At 36.7% G+C, this 23,560-nt stretch overlaps 1 protein-coding gene across 1 annotated transcript in view; it reads right to left on the minus strand.

Annotated features, from left to right (window-relative positions):
* The window catches only part of GYS2 (glycogen synthase 2), a 59,720-nt gene that overhangs the window by 6,581 nt on the left and 29,579 nt on the right, over positions 1–23,560 (minus strand). The window contains exons 6-12 of the mRNA XM_029205631.1: positions 17,258–17,375; positions 16,951–17,071; positions 14,044–14,150; positions 13,321–13,380; positions 12,043–12,121; positions 11,157–11,270; positions 2,053–2,179 (exon numbers count right to left, since the gene is read on the minus strand). Of these exons, the coding sequence (XP_029061464.1) occupies positions 2,053–2,179; positions 11,157–11,270; positions 12,043–12,121; positions 13,321–13,380; positions 14,044–14,150; positions 16,951–17,071; positions 17,258–17,375 (726 nt within the window). The remainder of the gene's footprint in view (positions 1–2,052; positions 2,180–11,156; positions 11,271–12,042; positions 12,122–13,320; positions 13,381–14,043; positions 14,151–16,950; positions 17,072–17,257; positions 17,376–23,560) is intronic.

A 23,560-nucleotide genomic window follows, 5' to 3' on the forward strand; every position in this document is an offset into this window, starting at 1 on the left:
CCCTAACCACTGGACCACCAGGGAATTCCCCTTTGGTTAATTTAAAACAGAGAATGACTCATTCACTCTAGGGTACACATTTCTCACATCCTTTTTTCCATCTACTTATTTTTCACAACACATTTGCTGGCCTTTATCTTAACACACTAAATATATTTCCTCTGTCATTTCATGTTAAGTTAACTTTGTCCTATAAAATGATATTCTGGCAGAAAGGCTGCTGTAAGTTAGACACATTCTCTTTTAATATAAATGACTTCCCACATTCCCTTGGTCACTCATGCTTTGGTTTTGTACTTCTTTGCTCTCAATATTTTCAATCGTAAATTATGTTACTTCCTAGAAATAATAGGAATAAGAGCCTATAACAAAGTTTTAAGTTCATCAAGTGAATTGTTTTCGTGTATCTCAAAAGATACTCTATTATAAGCAATTTAAGACAACTATGCGGGCATTTCATAGGTAAGAAGACACTGCCTTGAGGGAGACGCAAGAGGGAAGAGATATGGGAACATATGTATATGTATAACTGATTCACTTTGTTATAAAGCAGAAACTAACACACCATTGTAAAGCAATTATACCCCAATAAAGATGTTAAAAATATATATATATATTGATATATACATCTATATATATATGCACACTTTCACACTAAGTGAAACATTTCATTAGAAAAATAAAAACAATTATAAAATAATAAAAATTAAAAAAAAGAAGACACTGCCTTCACAAAAGTGGAATTTGTGCCGAGAACAATTTTTAGAACTACAAGAGAGGTAGCTGGAGGAGTTAGATCAATAACTTTTCTCTGTCATGCTTCAAGAATGGATAATTCTTTTTCAATCTTCCCCCAAAAGTTCTAATGGTTTTACAGCTGCTGGCAAATTATCCTTGGTGGAGCCTAGAACCATAGAATAGGACCTATGTCAAAAGATGAAGAGTCTTCATGTCACTCCTATTGTAAAGATTATAGTATCCTACTTATACAGAATTTTAAATTCCACACTAAAATTCTGGGATCAACATGTAAAGATTAGAAAAAAATCTTCTTCATAATTCAGTCTATGACCGCTCTAACCCTGACTGCTGCTGCCCTTTACTTGGCCTATAATGACATTGAGATGAAGAAGGCAAAATGTATTCATTATAAATAAATATGTTTTCTGAGCCTTTTCTTTTACAATTATAAATGGAATTATATCTATACTAGGAGGAAAATCGCTGTTTACCAAGAAGATAGAAAAGCCATCATTGTCTTCTTTGCATTGGCATATATTTAAAGTACTTGTTTCTTTTCTAATTAGGCATTTCAGTACAAATACAAATTGATGGCTCTTGATGCTAATGGCAACCATGCTAGTAGGGACCAGAAAAGAAAAATAGATAGTGGATCTGAGAATCCACCATCCGAACAGAAAGGGGGGCAGGTGGAGGGTCTGAACTGAACTATGTCATTGGGCATAATACCTACCACTGAACTGGCATTCTATGTTAAAAGTACCTCATTTTTGAAAGACAAGGGTGTGAAGATGACTTCCCACTGTTCATCTCTTTATACTATTTGTGTCTAAAACCATATGAATGTGTTACCTAATTAAAAGATACATATATCCTTTCATTAAAAAAAGAATTCTGAAATAAATTTTAGAACAATTTTAGAAACAAAAATTGTTTCTCATATTAACCTCCTTGCAGTTAATTTCGCCTTCATATTAATGGGTAGGACTAGTGAAGATATAATCTTTATAAAACATTCTTTTTCTTTGGAATGCAATGAGGCAACAATTCAGATACTCCCTAAAATATGCCCAACCACAATCTCCTATACTTACATAAAAGATTATGTATTATGTCCTTACTCTTAGGTCAGGAGCTACAAAACATAAAATGAACCCCTGGGATAGATCCAACCATTTCTACTAAGGTTTTGGTTTTGTAGTTTTAAATGACATATCATTTAGAAATGACATATCAAATATTACATACATGTGCATAAAATAATATACTAATAAAATCTAAAACACTTCACAATCTATACATGTCACATACCTGGAGTATAACCCCAGGGTTCATAGTATGATGGAAATACTCCAAGATGACAACCTCGGACAAACTCTTCAAAATCCATGGGTAACAAGGGGCTGGTGGAGGATAGGAACTCTGGGTGCAAAATCACCTGAAAAAGAAAAATTCTAATGAGAAAACAGAGAAAAGAAAGAAGAAATTAAAGCGAAAAATCTGCTACAGTTTTGTTATTTCAATATTTCAATACTATAGAATCCTTGTGTTCTAGATTCTGGAGAAAGAAAGAGAGAGATAAGAAAAAAGAAAAAGGAAAATGTCCGGGTGTTTTTTTCTCCTCTCTCCATTCTCTGTAAATGTCTATTCTGAGTACTAACCTTCCCTCAGGTTCCCAGGCCTAGATTAGAGGATAGGGAGTTATTGTATCCATTTTTGTTCTCATGCTAAACTCCTCCAACCCAGACTTTACTGACAACAAAGATTTTACTTGGTTCTCTGACTGCTGGCCCTTGTCTTGTTTCTCAATTTATTCCCACCTTGAGCAGGAAAAAGGGGAGCTACCCTTATATGCCCCAGGCATAAGTTAGCCAAGTGAAATGGAACTAAGGGCTAATTGCAAGCTACCAATGTGATGTCACTGAACTGGAGATGGGAAGAGCAGCAGTACCTCCTTATAGAATATTTCCACCATGTGAGTACAATAGTCATAAATAACCTCATGAGCATAGGTAATAGGAAAATGCAGTAAACAACTAGGATGCAATGAGTTTTGAGCATTACCTTTCTTTTTAGCATAATTGATTTTTTTAAGTTTATGTAATTTAATTTTACACAATGGTTGTGTTTAAAACTGGCCTACAGCATTTCTGAAAATTCAGCAATTGGCTCTCGTGCACTGGTATGAGTCCTTTCTTGGAATGCACAGCCTGTAATTTTCTGCAAAGGTGGAGCCCAGATACAGCCAGCTATACTTGGAAAGTTGTGAATAGAATAGCTACTTAACTAGTCACCTAGATGAATGAGTTCTATATCTCCTATTTATTAAAGTGATGAATTATAAATTATAATTATAATGTATAAATTATATTATTATCCCAGTACTTTAAAATCTGATTTTAAAAATTTATTAGAAATTATTTTTAATAACTTACTTAGCTATGGGGGGAGGCTGACAGATAACAGAAAACTGGTTTGGTGAGAACTTTCATAAAATGGGGAAATAGGAGAATTATATATATGTTTATGTATAAATTATATATTTTTAAAATTCTATTAAAATTTAATTTTATATGAATTTTATATATAAATACATGTATATATGTATATATATATATAATTTGAAAAAATCCCAAATTTACAGAAAAGTTGCAAGTACAATGTGAAGAGAATTAATATTTTTTCAAGAACCATTTGTGTATAAGTTGCTGACTGGATGCCCATCATCCACAAATACTTAACATGTATTTTCTACAAACAAGAACATTCTCCCTTAAAAAACTAAAAACAGAGTTACTATATGATCATGCAATTCCACTCCTGGGCATATATCTGCAGAAAACTCTAATTTGAAAAGATAATTTGAAAAGCACCTCAATGTTCACAGCAGCACTATTTACAATAGACAAGACATGGAAGCAACCTAAATGTCCATCAACAGGTGAATGGATAAAGAAGATATATATATATACATACCATATATATATTAATATATAGGTACATACACACTCACATATAATGGAATATTACTCAACCATAAAAAAGAATGAAATAATGCCATTTGCAGCAACATGAATGGAACTAGAGATTATCATATTAAGTGAAGTAAGTCAGATAAAGACAAACATGATATCACTTATGTGTGGAATCTAAAAACATGATACAATGACCTTATTTACAAAATAGAAATAGACTCATAGACATAGAAAGCAAATTTATGGTTACTGAAGGAGATAGTGGTGGGGGGAAGAAAGATAAATTAGGAGTTTTGGATTAATATATACACACTACTATATAGAAAATAGATAAACAACAAGGACCTACTGTATAGCACAGGGAACTACACTCAATATCTTGTAATAACCTATAATGGAAAAGAATCCAAAAAGAATATATATATATATATATATATATATATATATATAAAACTGAATCACTTTGCTATACAGATGAAACTAACACAACATTGTAAATTAACTATACTTCAATTAAAAAAAGAACATTCTCTTACATAACCACACTACAAGCATCAAAATCAGAAAATTAACATTGATACATCACTACCATCTAATCCTTAAATCCCATTCAACTTTCTCCAGTGGTTCAAATACTGTCCCTTTAAACCAAACAACCCAGTTCACAGTCACATGTCACATTTAGTTGTCACTTCTCTCTAGTCTCCTTTAGTTTGGAAGAGTTTGAGGACTTTCTTGGGCTTTCATGACCTTAACACTTTTGAAGACTACAGTCTAGTTATTTTGAAATTTGATCTTCAGTTTGGGCTTGTCCTTTGCTTCCTCATGGTTAGAGTAAGTTATGCATCTTTGGTAGATATAGCACAGAGGTGATACTCTGTTCTCACTGCATTGCATCAGGTGGCAAGGGATTTACACTTTATTCATTACTTCTGATGTTTACTTTGATCTCTTGATTAAAGTCATGTCTTTTTGGCTTCTCCACTGTAAAATCTTCTTCTGTTTCTCCTTTGTTATTAGTAAGTATTTGGGGGGGAGTTATTTTGAAGCTATATAAACATCCCATTCCTCAATAAACTTGTATTGGATTCATGGTTCCTTGTGTTATTCAATGCATTCTAATTCATTGCTATCTTTATTTATTTTGATACTTAAATTGTGCCTAATTTGGCCAGTGGGAGCCCCTTCAAACTGGTTTCTGTAAACTTTTGACAGATCTCCATCATTCTTTGAGCATTTCTTTGATTTTTTGACACAAGAAGAAGTTCTAGACTCATCTTTTACTTTTCCTGCCACAGCCCTAGAAGTAACAATTTCTTCAGTGAGTCCTGGTTCCTTTTAGTGTAGAATGATATAAAGACCTGGGTGTTAGATGTGCTCATTGTTATTGGGGTGTTACAGGTCCTCTCAGCAGTCAGAGAGACACAATATACAACACACACACACACACACACACACACACACACATCTATACTTAGTTTCATTATCTTTAATACTTATTGGGTCAATCCCTGATATGATCTGAATGTTGTGTTCCCTCCAAAGTTCATATACTGAAATCATAAACCCCCAAAGACAGATGGTATTTGGAGGTGGGGCCTTCAAGAGGTACTTAGGTCATGAGGATGGAGCCCTCATGAATGGGATTAGTGCTCTTATGAAAGAGGCTCCAGGAAATTCTCTGGCCCCTTCAACCATGTGAGGGCATAGTGAGAAGCTGCCATCTATGAACCAGGAAGACGGCCCTCACCAGAGCATGACCAGGCTGGCAACTTGATCTTGGACTTCCCAGCCCCTAGAACTGTGAGAAATAAATGTCTGTTGTTTAGAAGACAACCAGTCTGTGGTATTTTGCTACAGCAGCCGGAACAGGCTCAGACAATACCACTCCACTTAACTAGTCTCTCTCTCACTCCACTCTGGCTCTGACACCTGCTGTGAGTGTCTCTCCCCAGTGCGTGGACATTCCCCACCTTGCCTGGGCTCTGACTCCTTTCTGTGGACTACCCCAGCATGCCCCCGCTTCCAGTGTAGACACCTACCTTGTGCTGACCCACCTAATGGCTTTAGAACTGAACTGTTTGGGAAGGAGAAAGAGAAACAGGGAGAGGAAAAGGAAGAGGAAAAAGAAACTTTTTTTTAACAACAACAACAAAAGTATTAGACAACAACAGTTGTCTAATACTTTATATAAGTCATTTTCATGCATATTACCTGATTTAATCTTAGCAACATTGTGTGATGGGGACTGTAGACATTCTCATTGCCCTAATTTTAGAAATAAGGAAGCTAAGACTTTAGAAGCATTGGTTATATCTCAGCAGACCCATAAATAGCAAACATGTTAAACTCAAGAAGGAATAAAATGGTAAAAATGTCCAAAACCAGTACCTACAAATGATGGTTTATTCAATCACAAGAATCACAAATTGGTAAAGCAAAAATGGATAAAATATTTTCCTCCACAAAACATAATTTTAATTCCTATTACATATAAAATATTGCACTAGGAAAAGAGACCAAAGACATAGACAGTTGATGGAGTCTGGGCAACCATCAAGTCAGAAGCCCATTGTACTCTGTTGGTAAATATATCAAGAAAGGGGGATTTAAAAGGCATTGTGCCTACTTTGGCATTTCCAAACTTAGGAAAATTTGTACTCTCCAAAGCCCATTTTGGAACATGAAAACATCATGGCTCATTCGTTTTGTTCCCAGCCAAAGAGAATGACAGCACGACTAAAATAAGAAAACAGCTGCCCTGGGTCCTAGAACAGCCAATGGCAGAAGCTCAGGGCAGAGGAAAGGATGCCAGAGGTCAGCCCAAGGTTACAGGGAGGATTAAATGAGATCCTGTATGCAAAGCCCCCCAGCAGAGCACCTGGTTCACAGCAGTAACTGGATCAGTGGGGATAAAACAAATAAACAAAAACTTGTCGGACTGTATTTATCCTGGGAGGGAAGTAAGGTCCCAGGAAGTTAGTTTACTTTCACAGCATGGCTGCACAGGGTCCAGACCCGAAATCTGCCGTCTAGACTTTTCTCACTATACCTTGCAACTGAGGCAGGATGGATGATAAATTCAAGTTTAAACCTGAATCAAATGGTCACATTCATATAAAACACTTGTCAATCCAGTCGGAGGGTTAAGAACCACTCTATAGCCATCTATAAATACACAGATGATCAAACAGGTACTTATATTAACACAGGCCCTGAATTACTGCCAAGCTTTTAAAGGATGCTATTAATAAAATGAAATACCTAATTCTGAATCGACCAAAGTCTACCTCAGTGCTTTTGAGTGTATATTGTTAGAAAGGGGCTATTCTTTTATTTCTTTTGTGTGTGTTTGCTTTATGATATTAATCAGTGAATATCTGAAAATGCTCGTGAGTTTAACTGCAGAAACACAATTCGTATGAGACCAAATTTTCTCCATTCACTCTACATAAGTCATGGACTTTTTTATATTTCTGTGCCTTTTCATCTGCTTCTTTGGCCTGGTGAGCCCACCCCTCTGTTTGCTGATGAACCTGTGCTCATCTATCAAGATGTAGTTGACATATCATCTCTTTTATAAAACATTTTATCAAAGCCTGCAGGTAAAAATCAATCCTCTGTCTTCTACTCTAATCAAACTCCGTTCACACTTCTAAAAATATATGGAGTATGATGTGCCAGGGACTGGACTAGTACTGATAAAAGCTAACATTTATTATGCATTTACTCTGTGCCAAGGACTGTGTTAAACATGGTACCTGTGGTTTTTTTAATCCTCCCAACAATTCTATGAGTGGGGCTATATGATCACCACTTTACAGAGAAGGCTGTGGTACAGGTAGATTAAGTAAATTTACACACTGAATAAGTGGCAGAGACTTAAAACCAGGCAGTGTGAGTACAGTCGTAAAGGACTTCACATACCTTTATAGATGTGTATGGCAGCCCTGAACTTGCCACTCAGATTTCCTTCAAGAGATCCTGGCCTGGGGATCTTGACTGACGGCCCTAAGTGCCTCACCTGTGCATCCATCACAGCGGCTGCTCCTAGCCTGTAAGACCAGCAGGGATGGGTACTAGCGCCAACCCATTTCTGCCCACTGGGTGATTCCTTTAATGGGCAACTTTTACTTGGGGAATCCCTATCCCTATTAATGGAAATCCCTATTCAAACCGTTGCATTGAACTGTTCACAGAGTAAGGCACCCATCTGCCTGCAACCTGAAACTTCTGGTAGGTAGAAAGGACACATGAAGATGAAGCACAAAGAAAAGGTTGTTCAATAAAGGAAAATGTATGTAAGAGCACTAAGATACTTAAAATAAGTCAACAGTAAACCAAAACACGCACACACCCAAATAAGAATCTTTAGTATTAAGAAAGGAAGCACTGTAGGGACTTCCCTGGCGGTCCAGTGGTTAAGACTTCGCTTTCCAATGCAGGCGGTGAGGGTTCAATCCCTGGTTGGGGAGCTACGATCCCACATGCCTCACGGCCAAAAAACCAAAACATAAAAAGCAGAAGCAATATTGTAACAAATTCAATAAAGACTCTAAAAATGACCCACAACAAAAAAAAAATCTTTAAAAAAAAGAAAGGAAGCACTGTATAATAATTCTGAAATTGTGTTAGCTGTAGTTTGAGTGAACTACAAAGTAGTTTGTTGAAAACTGTTTTTGTACTGTTGAAAACTGCACATGTGGGGGGTGTGTGTGTGTGTGTGTGTGTGTGTGTGTTTCCTTCCATTAACTGACAAGCCATATTAGGTGGTTTTGGACCATTGCTTTTCCCCTTTATGAGTCACTATATATAGTGTGGTTATGTGCGTACATTTTTTGTGTAGTTGCTAATTATTATGAATTCTACTGTTTTGTTAATTACAGTTGACTTTTCTTTCTGCCAAAAAAAAAAGATAATAAGGCTGAGACTTTTTAAAAACTGGGCTGCAATCTAAGGCTCTTCCTATCTCATCCTTCCTTTTTGCTCTCTCTTCCTTGTGTCTGGCTGCACCTCCCTCCCTGTTCTTGCTTTCAACCTCTTTACCCTTCACAAGCATTTCTGCCAATAAGTGTTTTCATATCTACTCCTGTCTCCGTGTCTGCTTCTCAGAGGAAAAAATCTTAGAAAATAGGTGAGACGTGATCACTGCCTCGAAGAACCCACAGTCTCTGGCGAAAGGGACACATAAATTAAAATATATAGAATTCAATGTGGTAATTCCTATAATTGCAGAAGATAGAAAGTGTCTTGAGAATACAGGTAAGGCAACAATTGTTCTGTCTGGAGTAGACAAATGTATATTGAGGAAAAGTGTAAGGAAGAGATGACTTTTAGGTTGGATCCCAAAAGAATTGTTAAAATAACAGAGATAAGGTTATTTCAGAAAGAGAAAGTAATATCAGCAAGTACACAGAGGTATGAAAGTGTTTAATATGTTTAGGAAATAAGTTACTCGTCCATTCCTAGGAAATTGCCTCACTGTTATCACACTTTTTTAAACATCAATCTGTATTTATTTCCCTTTCTTTTCCTGAACTTTCATTTTTTAATCCCCTCTTAACTCTTTTTTCTTTAATTTTATTTATTTTTGGCTGTGTTTGGGTCTTCGTTGCTGCACGCGGACTTTCTCTAGTTGCAGCGAGCGGGGGCTACTCTTCGTTGTGGTGCCTGGGCTTCTCATGGCGGTGGCTTCTCTTGTTGCGGAGCACGGGCCCTAGGTGCAAGGGCTTCAGTAGTTGTGGCTCGCGGGCTCTACAGAGCAGGCTCAGTGGTTGTGGCACACGGGCTTAGTTGCCCCGCAGCACGTGGGATCGAACTCGTGTCCCCTGCATTGGCAGGCGGATTCTTAACCACTGTGCTACCAGGGAAGTCCCCCTCTTAACTCTTGAGGTTTCCTTGGGTCAACACTTTTCTTCATTCATTCCACCTGGTCTTCTAGCATGGCAGGGTCATCATTCCTTGGTCTCCACTACTGCCCACATGCCAATAGCTCCCCTCACAACTGTCCTTATAAACCCCAGACCTATGATTTCTAAGTACGTATTAAGCATCTCAACTTGAATATCTCACACGTAACTCAATCTATCAAAAACTGAACTCCATTCGCGACATGACCCTCAAACCAACTTCTTTTGAAGCCTTTCCTTTGTTTTTAGAAAGTATGGGTTACATATTGAAGCCTTGCCTTCTCCCTCTTTCTCACTCTCAGTGTCCACTGGTCACTGAAGTATGGTCTGTTCTGCAGGCAACCATTTCTCCCATCATTCCATTCTCTCCAGCATTTCTGATAAGGCCTTTGGAAGAGGCCCTCAGCATCCCTCACCTGTACTGTTGCAGTAGGTTCTTAATTTGTCTCCATTATATCCACTCATACCTACATTAACGAGTGAGTGCAGGATGAGAAATACATTTAAGAATAGACTATATTTTCCCAAGAAACTTTGCAGAGAAGAGTAGAAAAACATTTAGAAACATCAAGAGGAGACAGGGTTAAGGCAAAGTTTGTTTTTTCATGTGGAAAAATTTAAGAAATATTTGTAGACAGCAAGGGAAGGAGCTAGTAAGCCTACAGTATGAAGAAGGGTAAACAGGGCACATTTCCTCAGAATGTGGGAGGAAATAAGGTCCCAGAAAAACCCTTAGAATCTGAAGGAAAAGAAGTAAGAATGGGTCAAAATCTATATTCGAGGCCAGTATGAAGGGACTCATACGATCTGCTAAAGGTGAAAGAAAGAAGGGACAGTGAGACCTTTCCCTTTGAAAAGATTGGTAAAAGCTTGTGACAACTTGATCTTGAATGCTGGTGAATGGAAGTGAGTAAGGATAAGCAATTATCTATTGCCACGTTCACCCATGTCTCCCATGCCTAGCACCATGCCTAGAACATGACACGCCCTCAGTAAACATCACAGAGATTAAGCTCCACGGTGGCAGAAACCAAGTCTTATTCATGTACCTAACCCTGTCCCTCGTCATCATAGAAACCCAAGAGTCAAAAGAATGAATCGGTCAGTAGAAAATTACATAAAACCATCATTAGCCACATTCTCTGAAACTGGAAGCTCCTCATAACTCTGCTTTTAAGTTGAACTTTATCAAGAAGAAACAAAGACAGCTCATGTTAATCTCAGAGATTCATTAATTAAAGCAATTCTTAGACTATATGTGTTTCATTAAAAATAAGGCCTTTTCCTGATGCTTACTGACAGTATTGTACAATGAAAATGAAAGCTAAATTACCACTCAAAGCCATAAATAGTCTTCATTTTTTAAGAATGATACCAAAATAGTCATTCTTTAATTGCTCAAGACAGGAAACAAAATAATATTTACAATATTTCTGATAGACATTACAACCAAAAAGGGATGCTTCTAATAAATTCTCAAAAATCTATTCTGTATGATTTTGAAGTGCCCCACATAAACAATTAGTTGTACCTTGACTCTGTCTGTACGGCTGTTGAAAAGCCCGATCCTTCTAATGGTGCTGAGGATGGGATCGCTGGAGTCATCGATCATGTTGTGAGTCGTCACCGGGGGCAAAGATTGCCGCTGAAGGAACAGAGAGAAGAAAATGCCAGTTTGTGAAAAGAATTAACAAGTGTGACTAATTTCAACAATAAGTCATGGGTGACATGATATCCAGCCTTTATGCCTTCTGGCCTGAGATGCCACTAAAGTCTTTCATGCCACTAAGAGGAGGATAACAGGGTAAAGAACTTCCTTCCCATACTGTGAACACACGGTACTTGTGTTTTTCACCTGCAGCCACTCTATGAAAAGCCTAGACTTCTTGAGCGTTCCTGGGACTTATTTGGAGTAAGTGTCCTGGGAGCTTGACTCCAGATGAGCTACTCTGCTGGTTCCCACTAGGGGGCTGTACTCTGATGCCTCGCTGTTATTGACAAGATCCCCGTACAAGCCTAACACATCTATCTTTCCTTTTTAATAATAATTCCACTCGACTGAGAAACATTCACCTTTTCTCTATAGTGACTCCGAATTCTATGCTTTTTGAAAACTTTGGGAGGTATTTTTGGTGTCATTGAAATATACATCGTTTTTCAATTGGACATATTGGTTCCAAATGAATTTTTTAAATAGATACAAAGACAAGTTCCATGAGATTTTTTTGAAGGAGCACTGAAAATACACTGAAGAAAGAGAACTTACAAAGGTGTCATTTAGGTAAATACCTAAGAATGACTTTTCTAGCTCTCAGGTTTAAAAATTTCCCAAATCAGCCCACTCCAATGCATTAAGATATTGATCTAAATGGACTTTAACAACTATGGGAAGTGATGGGCACTTTTTCCTTTATTACCTGAGTTGAAAAGATGGCTCTTTTCATAATTGTCAGATCGTCTCGATCCAAAATATTGTTCATGTCAGGAATTTCTCCTCTGTGGGGAAAACAGTTTTAATAATAAAAATGAAAACAGCTGGCACTAACTGAGTGCTTCCTATGTGTTAGACACCGTTTCAAGCAATTTAAAAAGAAATGTTAAGTAAACAAATGTTCCTGATGAAGCTCACAAATTCCTAAAGTTTGAGGAAGTTTGATAAAAGAACACCTTTGCTAGCATAAAAGAAAACTGAAATTAATTTTTAAAGCATTCATGTTGATGATCAGGAGGACATTCTCATTGTATTTTGCCCACCCCTAAGTACTGTGTTCTACAGTGGCCATAACTTGTCCACCTATAAGTTGATATTTTTACCAGTAACAAGAAATGATGCACAACTGCCACCATGCATCAGGAGACAGCACAGCTTTCTCTTCATATTGTAACAAAATCCATATATTTTGTACATATTATTATTTTATAATACATTTTAATTTGATTTTTTATTTAGATTTTATTTTACTTATGCATTTTATATATTTTATTTATTATTTATTTAAACACTATGTATTACTTATTAAGTAAATGTGTTCATTAACATTAATTAATAAATATGTTAATCTAATATATAAGTAAATATATATTTAATATACATGAAGTCAATATATATTTTGACTTAAAATCTCATGAAGGACTTCCCTGGTGGCTGTGTGTTTAAGAATCCGCCTGCAAATGCAGGGGACACGGGTTCGAGCCCTGGTCTGGGAAGATCCACATACCGCAGAGCAACTAAGCTCGTGTGCCGCAACTACTGAAGCCCACGCGCCTAGAGCCCGTGCTCCGCAACAAGAGAAGCCACCGCAATGAGAAGCCCATGCACCACAAAGAAGAGTAGCCCCCGCTCGCCGCAACTAGAGAAAGCCCTGACTCAGCAACGAAGACCCAATGCAGCCAAACATAAATAAATAAATAATTTTTAAAAACCTCATGAAATCTCCCTCAGCTTCAGACTGACATATTAACCCTTAATCAGATTTCCATTGAACTAGAACCTATCTGTATATATAAATATGTTCTCATTTGTGCAAACTGTTTACAAATATTTGTCAGATGAAGGATGAAACAAAATCTGTAAAACATCTTCAAAGGCTATTAATTCCTTTATAGTTGGAACAAAATAAATACAATGTCTAAATGGTTAAGTCTGAATAGTGAAGCCCTAAACGTTTGAAGTGTTCAGTGTTCCAAGCACCTACCTTAATAATGCATCATACAGTTTCTTTCCAAACTTTTCCTTCACAGAATGCGCAGTGTCCCTGCATGAGCAGAAAGATTCACAACTTAAACAATGTCACCATTTTAAGTCTTTCTTTGCCATGACACGGCTGTTGTTCTGTCAGTGCAGACTTTGAAATTACAGGTCCCTTTTGCATCACCTCTTCTGTTCTTTTCCTATTGGCCAGTTTAGCCTGAGTTAAAACCTCCAGAGCTGAGGCAGCTGAACACCCTGACCAGTGCAGAGAATGTAACATTTTTTTGCTTGATGATAATCAGGGGAGGGTGGGGGGAAGGGAAGGGGAGTGGATGGAGGTATCGATGTAATATCGGGAATACGCTGATAATTGTTGAATCTGGGCTGTGGGCAGGTAGGGGAGCATTATACTAATCTCATTACTTTGGCATATGTTTTAACATTTCCATAATAAAATTTTGTTTTAAATTCAACCCATCTTTAAAATAGCTATAGAGGCCTTATCCTTCCATGGTAGCTCATTCCAATGTTTCTATATTAACACAGTTTTATAGGCATGACATAATCTGACATTTAGTAGCCCAATGAGAAGAGAACCAAGTAGTATGTGTGCTATAATAATCTTAATGGAAAAAAAAACAGGTTAAGGAAATAGATCAGAAATCATGCACTTAAAAAAATCCCTTTAGGTCTATTGCTTGAGAACATGTACAAGATGTGAGGTTACCATAGCTGTTTTCGCACTGCCTGGCCTTTCAGGGTTTCCACGTTGAAATTATTTGTCTTGGCAGGCATAATGAAAAACACCACCACGGTGACGTCACTTTTATGCATCTAATGAAGGATTAGAAAACACAACAGATCAACTATCAAAGATAAAATAAACCATGTGACAGATGGACCTGAAACTATGAAAAAGAGTGCTTTGAATATCTTGAGATAAAAAGAATACTTATTTATGATTGACAAAAAAATTACACCCACTGTCTTGAGGCTTTTTCAGAAATTTTAATTTAAATATGGCATTCAATCAAGATTTGTCAATTAACAATTTAAAAATCCACACATAGAATATTTTCACGACATCAATCATCTAAAATATAGAGCAATTGTTATTGCTATCACTGTGCTTTTCTGTGGTTAAAAAAATAACATAAATGTGAGCTAATATCCTTTAAAATTTCAGGTTGGAAAGCTAATGAGGATTTCGTTTGGGTTTATTCTATTTCTTATAGCTAATTTACATGGATTTGCACAAATAGATTATTTACATTCTTCTGTTAAATGTCTTGATTCTCATGATGTTGCATTTTGGGTTTTTTAGCCCTAAAGTAAGGGAACGAGCATATGCCCAGAACTTCTGGTGTGGCAGGCACTGTGTTGGGTGCTTTAAATGCATAACTTAACCCAAGCCTGGTAATACCTGCACAATAGCTATCACTCTCCTCATTAATTTCAAAAGAGAGGCACAAGAGTTTCAAAATTTTGTCTGAGCTCCTATCAGGGGTTATTGGCAAAACTGGGAGTCAACCGGTGTTTTTTTGACTCTACAATCTGCTTACTTTTCCTATTCCAATAAATACCATTGACCCGTAATTTCTCAGACGGAAATGACATGCCAAACAGCTGTGGGAATGAAAGCATAAACTTAAAACTGTGAACAGATGAATGCTTTTGTATTCTGAAATGACTCACTCCTGAATGTGGGACACTTCACCATCTAATCTGTGGTCTCTGTCCTCTAGGACCTGATATCCTATTTGAACATTTACAGGAGCCATAGAATAGGAAACATCCCACAAGTAGCCAATGTGCCATTAAAGAATAAATGTACTATATGGAAAGAGAATGCCTTCTTTTAATTTCTCCAAAGACTGGAATTGTCTTTGATGTCTAGAAAAAGAGAAACTGGCTTTTTCTTGACATCTAAGAATAAAGTGAATAATTAATAAAGGTATGGATAAATTGATTAATAATGTCTCTAAGCACAATACCTATTTGATATAGCTGTGAGTCCATCTGTAAAGCTTGTTGAATAGATACGTATCAGGAAATACTGTGAAATAAGATTATTGCAGTTTATTCTTGAATAATCTTTCTGACCTTCAATCCTATTTTACAGGCTTGGGTTTTTATTAATGTGGTTTTAGTAAATCTTTTAGCATACTTGGTACAATGTCTGCTCTAAGGCAAGGCTAAATCTATGTCCAAGAAATAAAAACTGAACTGGAGAGCAGTATGGAGCTCAGGAAAGTTTAGGTTGTCTCAGCATCTCAATAAGATTGGAATTCTACACTAGTCTCTCCTATTTTCGTGTTACTTATTCTATATTTTTATGTGATGGGATTTGAATATAAGCCAATAGCTTTCATCAGTAGCTATGACACGGTACTTCTATTTACACAGTTTTTATTGCTGGATTAGTTTGGAACCTATAAAGCCCCATCCGCCTGAGCAAAAAATGATTCCACCTTGTTGGGATGGGAATCTCCTTTCCCTCCTTCATGTTTCTTTGTGGTGGGACCTCTCCTAGTTTCACAGTTCAAGACTTTCAATCTCAAGGAAGAGGCATGGCAAGTGAGTTGGGATAGGAATAGATTTTGTAAGTGTCTTCCCCGTTCTACAGAGGAAAACTGCTTGGCTGTCAGCCATGTTGCACATGTTCTTCTGAAGACATGCTCTGGTTGGGGAGGATGGCAATGGCCAGAGTTGCCTGTGATTGGATGTCTAATACCAAGAAGTTTAATACCAAGGTCCAATATTAGGAAGCCTATTGATGCCATACACCCAAGCCGTATCTTCCATTATAGTTTTTATTGGTTTTTAAAAAGGTGAGGTTTTGTTCTCTGTTTACTTGATTTCTCTATATTTATCTTTCAATTGTTTACAAATTCTTTGGGGACAGGTGGGAAAAGGGATGCTATATGGTCGTCTTAAAAATAGCACATATAGGGGCTTCCCTGGTGGTGCAGTGGTTGAGAGTCCGCCTGCCGATGCAGGGGACACGGGTTTGTGCCCCGATCCGGGAAGATCCCACATGCCGCGGAGCAGCTGGGCCCGTGAGCCATGGCCGCTGAGCCTGCGCGTCCAGAGCCTGTGCTCCGCGACGGGAGAGGCCACAACAGTGAGAGGCCGGCGTACCGCAAAAAAAAAAAAAAAAAAAAAAAAAAAAATAGCACATATATAACCTATAATGGAAGAGAATGTAAAAAAAAGAATATATATATTTATATATGTGTATAACCGAATCACTTTGCTGTATAACTGAAACATGGTAATCAACTATATTTCAATAAAAATGGAAAAAGTTAATATAAAAATATTCTTTTAGAAGCATTTCCAATAAGATTTTGCTCCTATGATTCTTGAAAACAAAATAGCACATATGTGATAAGCTTGTGGCTCTCTTTAAAATATACCTGATATCATAGACAAATACATAAGCGAACAGTGTGGCAATCCTAATATGTTAATTGAAAGACCAAAGTCACTTTTAGAGTAAGGCTGTCAGTTTAAGTTTTCAAAATCATATATTCTTTTGAAATCTATTTAAGAAGCCAGAAAGTTCTTTACTTCCCACAGAATAAAGTCCTCCTATAAAAATATACTGTATGGCATTCTAGATCATTCTTACCCTCAGCAGGAAATTTAGCCTGGATAAGGATTCTAGGAAGATGTCAGCTCCTTTGTTTGAAAACTCATACCTCCCAGCAATGAAGAGGAACAACGTTTTTTCGAGATCAAAGTCCAGATGACTAAAACAGAACAAAACAGGTTCCAATGAAATAAAGCAACAGCAACAAAATGTACACATGAGTTCTGTTAAAGTACAAAGGGGACTAGGAAAGATAAACATTTACTTTAGTAACCCTGTTTTCTCTATACCCCAGATCCCTAACATCACACGCTAATTTTATTTCAGTGAAGAAAAAAAAGCATACCCATAGAAATGACCTCGAACAAAATCTTGGATCCTGGCCTTGTACATGGCATGGAGATTTTGAAACTCATGTACTGCTGAAAATTTCTTAACATTCAAGCCATTTGGAGTAATTACATCTGGAAAAGCAAAGTAAAATCATCATGAAAAAGCTCTTTTGAGAGAGGGTAGCATTGTAAAAAAAAAACCAAAACAGTAGTTTTAAATCTATCAAGTTAGGTGTCTATTAACATTTCTAGTCTCTGACTATCAAAGAATTGAAAATTCATAAAAGTTTATAATAAGTTGCTGACATAGAAAATCAGGACTATCTGACTGAAATAACATTGAGTGATGGGTATTATGAAATACACGAATAGCAAAAATAGTCATTGTTAGAGTTTTCATTTATTGATCACTTGCTGTGTACCAGGCACTGCTCTAAACACCTTGCAAGTAACTCATCTAATCCCTGCAACAACCAATAAAGCCAGGGTGCCTATCTGCATTTTCAGAGGCAGAAACTGAGGCACAGAGTTGTCAATAGAATCTGTTCCAGAGCACACGTGTCAGGAGGACCAGTAGCGTCCGTGTGGTCTGCTTCCACCTGTTGTAGCTTTAACTGTGCTGTGCACTAAACTACCTCTTGTCATTTTATTTTGGTCAAATGTGTGGGAAGTGTTCTGTCCATATGGGACATTGGAAAAGTAGCCCTTTAGATCTAATACATAACTGAGTCTTTCTACCTAGAAGATTTTGTTGCTTGGGCAGGGAGACATTTTTGGTTTTCCAGAATATTGGTCTGTGATAAGAAAGAGAGACACTGCTCAGAGTATATGGTGGAAATCACCTACTGAGTTGAATTCACGGGTTATTGTATTTAGTAGCAGTAAAAACAAAAGGAATAAAAAAATTAGCACATGGCAATGAAGATTTTGGCAGTGGAGATTTGAGCTAGAAGTCTAAGTATGCTACCATTTTGAAGGATATTTTACAGTTAACAGGCTATTCCCTCGAAATGCTTCCACAAAATCAACCCAGGCTTCTTGGTCATTTGTTGTGAAAAAAAAATTTTAAAAGAACTGCTGTTCTTATGATTGTTGACTAAGTAATTGGACATTTGCTACTGATCAGGATAGCGGACAAACCCCTCTTACAATGTATCTCTTTCTATAACATTTATCTCAGGCTTACTTTGAGCCAGACTTTTTTGTAGACCCTATTAATTTAATTTTCATTAAACCATATGAAGTAAGTTCTTTTCACTGTCCCCATTTTGCAGATGAAGAAACTGTGGAGAGGTTATCTGCTAAGGTCAAGTAAGTACAGGGTAACAGAAGTAGGATATAAAGCCAAGGCAGCCTAGCTCCGGTGTCTACATCCTTATTCTCTGTGTCAGGCAGCTGTACTGTCCACAAAGATGGAGAAGGCAAGACTGTATATGAATACCACATTATTATGACTTTAATTCCTCTGGAATTTTCTCACTGCTTCACAAACAATTAAAAATAAAAGATGTGTCTTGACAAATATTGTGTGATATCACTTATATGTGGAATGTAAAATATAAATGAACTCATCCATGAAACAGAAACAGACTCACAGACATAGAGAACAGAATTGTGGTTGCCAAGGGAGTGGAGCGTGGGGGAAGGATTGATTGGGAGTTTGGGATTAGCAGACGCAAACTATTATATATAGAATGGATAAACAAGGTCCTACTGTGCAGCACAGGGACTATATTCAATATCCTATAATACACCACAATGGAAAAGGCTGTGAAAAAGAAGATATATATATATATATATATATATATATATATAATATATATATGAATAACTTTGCCATACAGCAGAAACTAACAACAATACTTCAAGAAAATAAGTTAGAAAAAAAAGATGTGTCTTGAAATTAATTGTCTCAGTTTATTAGCCTAAAGAATTAGGTCAATGAGGTCTTTTAACATCTGTATTTCTAGTGAAGAATAACCTCCCACATAGAGGCCTACATGCAGTGGTATCCAGCACTCCAGGAAAAAGAGACAGAGAGAAAGATGTTTTATCAGTAGTATTTGCCCATCTCCATGGCGTAAATACTCCCACCATGACTGATTTCAAGCTACTAATGTGAATACAGAATCAGAAAGAGATACAAAGTAACACCGTTACATACTATTTCCACCGTACTAATGCAATAGACATAAATGAGAGTATTGATCACAGTAAAATGTAGTAAAATAACTAGGAATTGATGTCTTTTGAGTACTAATTTTGTTTTTAGTATAATATTTAATTGTAAATTTACATAATTTAACTTTTTTCTTTTTTTTTTTATACATCAGGTTCTTGCTAGTCATCCATTTTATCTACATCAGTGGATACATGTCAATCCCAATCTCCCAATTCATCCCACCACCACCACCAGCCCACCCGCCACTTTCCCCCCTTGGTGTCCATACATTTGTTCTCTACATCTGTGCCTCTATTTCTGCCCTGCAAACTGGTTGATCTGTACCGTTTTTCTAGGTTCCACATATGCGCGTTAATATACGATATTTGTTTTTCTCTTTCTCACTTACTTCACTCTGCATGACACTCTTTGGATCCACCCACGTATCTACAAATTACCTAATTTCGTTCCTTTTTATGGCTGAGTAATATTCCATTATATATATACCACATCTCCTCTATCCATTCGTCTGTCAATGGGCATTTAGGGTGCTTCCATGACCTGGCTATTGTAAATAGTGCTGCAATGAACATTGGGGTGCATGTGTCTTTTTGAATTATGATTTTTCTCTGGGTATATGCCCAGTAGTGGGATTGCTGGGTCATATGGTAATTCTATTTTTCGTTTTCTTAAGAAACCTCCATACTGTTCTCCATAGTGGCTGTATCAATCTACATTCCTACCAACAGTGCAAGAGGGTTCCCTTTTCTCCACACCCTCTCCAGCATTTGTTGTTTGTAGATTTTCTGATGATGCCCATTTGGACTGGTATGAGGTGATACTTCATTGTAGTTTTGATTTGCATTTCTCTAATGATTAGTGACGTTGAGCAGCTTTTCATGTGCTTCTTGGCCATCTGTATGTCTCCTTTGGAGAAAAGTCTATTTACGTCTTCTGCCCATTTTTGGATTAGGTTGTTTGTTTTTTTAATATTGAGCTGCATGAGCTGTTTATATATTTTGGAGATTAAACTTTTGTCTGTTGATTTGTTTGCAAATATTTTCTCCCATTCAGAAGATTGTCTTTTCATCTTGTTTGTAGTTTCCTTTGCTTTGCAAAAGCTTTTGAGTTTCATTAGGTCCCATTTGTTTATTTTTGTTTTTATTTCCATTACTCTAGGAGGTGGAACAAAAAAGATCTTGCTGTGATTTATGTCAAAGAATGTTCTTCCTATGTTTTCCTCTAAGAGTTTTATAGTGTCCAGTCTTACATTTAGGTCTCTAACCCGTTTTGAGTTTATTTTTGTATTTGGTGTTAGGGAGTGTTCCAATTTCATTCTTTTACATGTAGCTGTCCAGTTTTCCCAGCACCACTTATTGAAGAGACTGTCTTTTCTCCATTGTATATCCTTGCATCCTTTGTCGTAGATTAGTTGACCACAGGTGCGTGGGTTTAACTCTGGGCTTTCTGTCCTGTCCCATGAATCTATATTTCTGTTTTTGTGCCAGTACCATATTGTCTTGATTACTGTAGCTTTGTAGTATAGTCTGAAGTCCGGGAACCTGATTCCTCCAGCTCCGTTTTTCTTTCTCAAGATTGCTTTGGCTATTCGGGGTCTTTTTTGTCTCCATACAAATTTTAACATTTTTTGTTCTACTTCTGTAAAAAATGCCTTTGGTAATTTGATAGGATTGCATTGAATCTGTAGATTACTTTGAGTAGTATAGTCATTTTCACAATACTGATTATTCCAATCCAAGATCATAGTATATCTCTCCATCTGTTGGTATCATCTTTAATTTCTTTCATCAGTGTCTTATAGTTTTCTGCATAAAGGTCTTTTGTCTCCCTAGGTAGGTTTATTCCTAGGTATTTTATTCTTTTTGTTGCAATGGTAAATGGGAGTGTTTCCTTAATTTCTCTTTCAAATTTTTCATCATTAGTGTATAGGAATGCAAGAGATTTCTGTGCATTAATTTTGTATCCTGCATCTTTACCAAATTCATTGATAAGCTCTAGTAGTTTTCTGGTGGCATCTTTAGGATTCTCTATGTATAGTATCATGACATCTGCAAAGAGCAACAGTTTTACTTCTTCTTTTCCAATTTGTATTCCTTTTATTTCTTTTTCTTCTCTGATTGCTGTGGCTAGGACTTCCAAAACTAGGTTGAATAATAGTAGTGAGAATGGACATCTTTGTCTTGTTCCTGATCTTAGAGGAAATGCTTTCAGTTTTTCACCATTGAGAATGATGTTTGCTGTGGGTTTGTCATATATGGCCTTTATTATGTTGAGGTAGGTTCCCTCTATGCCCACTTTCTGGAGAGTTTTTATCATAAATGGGTGTTGAATTTTGTCAAAAGCTTTTCCTGCATCTATTGAGATGATCATATGGTTTTTATTCTTCAATTTGTTAATATGGTTTATCACATTGATTGATTAGTGTATATTGAAGAATCCTTGCATCCCTGGGATAAATCCCACTTGATCATGGTGTGTGAATCTTTTAATGTTTTGTTGGATTCTGTTTGCTAGTATTTTGTTGAGGATGTTTGCATCTATATTTATGAGTGATGTTGGTCTGTAATTTTCTTTTTTTGTAGTATCTTTGTCTGGTTTTGGTATCAGGGTGATGGTGACCTCATAGAATGGGTTTGGGAGTGGTCCTTCCTCTGCAATTTTTTGCAGGAGTTTGAGAAGGGTGGGTGTTAGCTCTTCTCTAAATGTTTGATAGAATCCACCTGTGAAGCCACCTGGTCTTGGGCTTTTGTTTGTTGGAAGATTTTTAATCACAGTTCCAATTTCATTACTTGTGATTGGTCTGTTCATATTTTCTATTTCTTCCTGGTTCAGTCTTGGAAGGTTATACCTTTCTAAGAATTTGTCCATTTCTTCCAGGTTGTCCAATTTATTGGCATAGAGCTCCTTGTAGTAGTCTCTTAGGATGCTGTGTATTTCTGAGGTGTCTGTTGTAACTTCTCCTTTTTCATTTCTAATTTTATTGATTTGAGTCCTCTCCCTCTTTTTCTTGATGAATCTGGCTAATGATTTATCAATTTTGTTTATCTTCTCAAAGAACCAGCTTTTTATTTTATTGATCTTTGCTCTTGTTTTTTTGTTTCTATTTCATTTATTCTGCTCTGATCTTTATGATTTCTTTCCTTCTGATAACTTTGGGTTTTGTTTTTTCTTCTTTCTCTAGTTCCTTTAGGTGTAAGGTTAGATTGTTTATTTGAGATTTTTCTTGTTTCTTGAGGTAGGCTTGTATACTTATAAACTTCCCTCTTAGAACTGCTTTTGCTACATCCCGTAGCTTTTGGATGATTGTGTTTTCATTGTCATTTGTCTCTAGGTATGTTTTGTTTTCCTCTTTGATTTCTTCAGTGATTTCTTGGTTATTTAATAAGGTACTGTTTACCCTCCATGTGTTTCTGTTTTTTTCCCTGTAATTGACTTCTAATCTCATAGCATTGTGGTCAGAAAAGATGCTTGATATGATTTCAGTTTTTCTTAAATTTACTGAGGCTTGATTTGTGACCCAAGATGTGATCTATCCTGGAGAATGTTCTGTGCACACTTGAGAAGAAAGTGTAATCTGCTGTTTTTGGATGGAATGTCCTATAAATATCAATTAAATCGATCTGGTCTATTGTTTCATTTAAAGCTTGTGTTTCCTTATTAATTTTCTGTTTGGATGATTTGTCCATTGGTGAAAGTGAGGTGCTAAAGCCCCCCACTATTACTGTGTTACTGTCGATTTCCTCTTTTATAGCTGTTAGCAGCTGCCTTATGTATTGAGGTGCTCCTATGTTTGGTGCATATATATTTACAATTGTTATATCTTCTTCTTGGATTGATCCCTTGATCATTATGTAGTGTCCTTCCTTGTCTCTTGTAACATTCTTTATTTTAAAGTCTATTTTATCTGATATGAGAATTGCTACTCCAGCTTTCTTTTGATTTCCATTTGCATGGAATATCTTTTTCCATCCCCTCACTTTCAGTCTGTATGTGTCCCTAGGTCTGAACTGGTCTCTTGTAGACAGCATATATATGGATCTTGTTTTTGTATCCATTCAGCCAGGCTACGTCTTTTGGTTGGAGCATTTAATCCATTCATGTTTAAGGTAATTATCGATATGTATGTTCCTATTCC

This window comes from Monodon monoceros, unplaced genomic scaffold, assembly GCF_005190385.1.
Source record: "Monodon monoceros isolate NGI ecotype Baffin Bay Population unplaced genomic scaffold, NGI_Narwhal_1 Super_Scaffold_6, whole genome shotgun sequence".
In the NCBI taxonomy this organism is placed as follows: Eukaryota; Metazoa; Chordata; class Mammalia; order Artiodactyla; family Monodontidae; genus Monodon; species Monodon monoceros.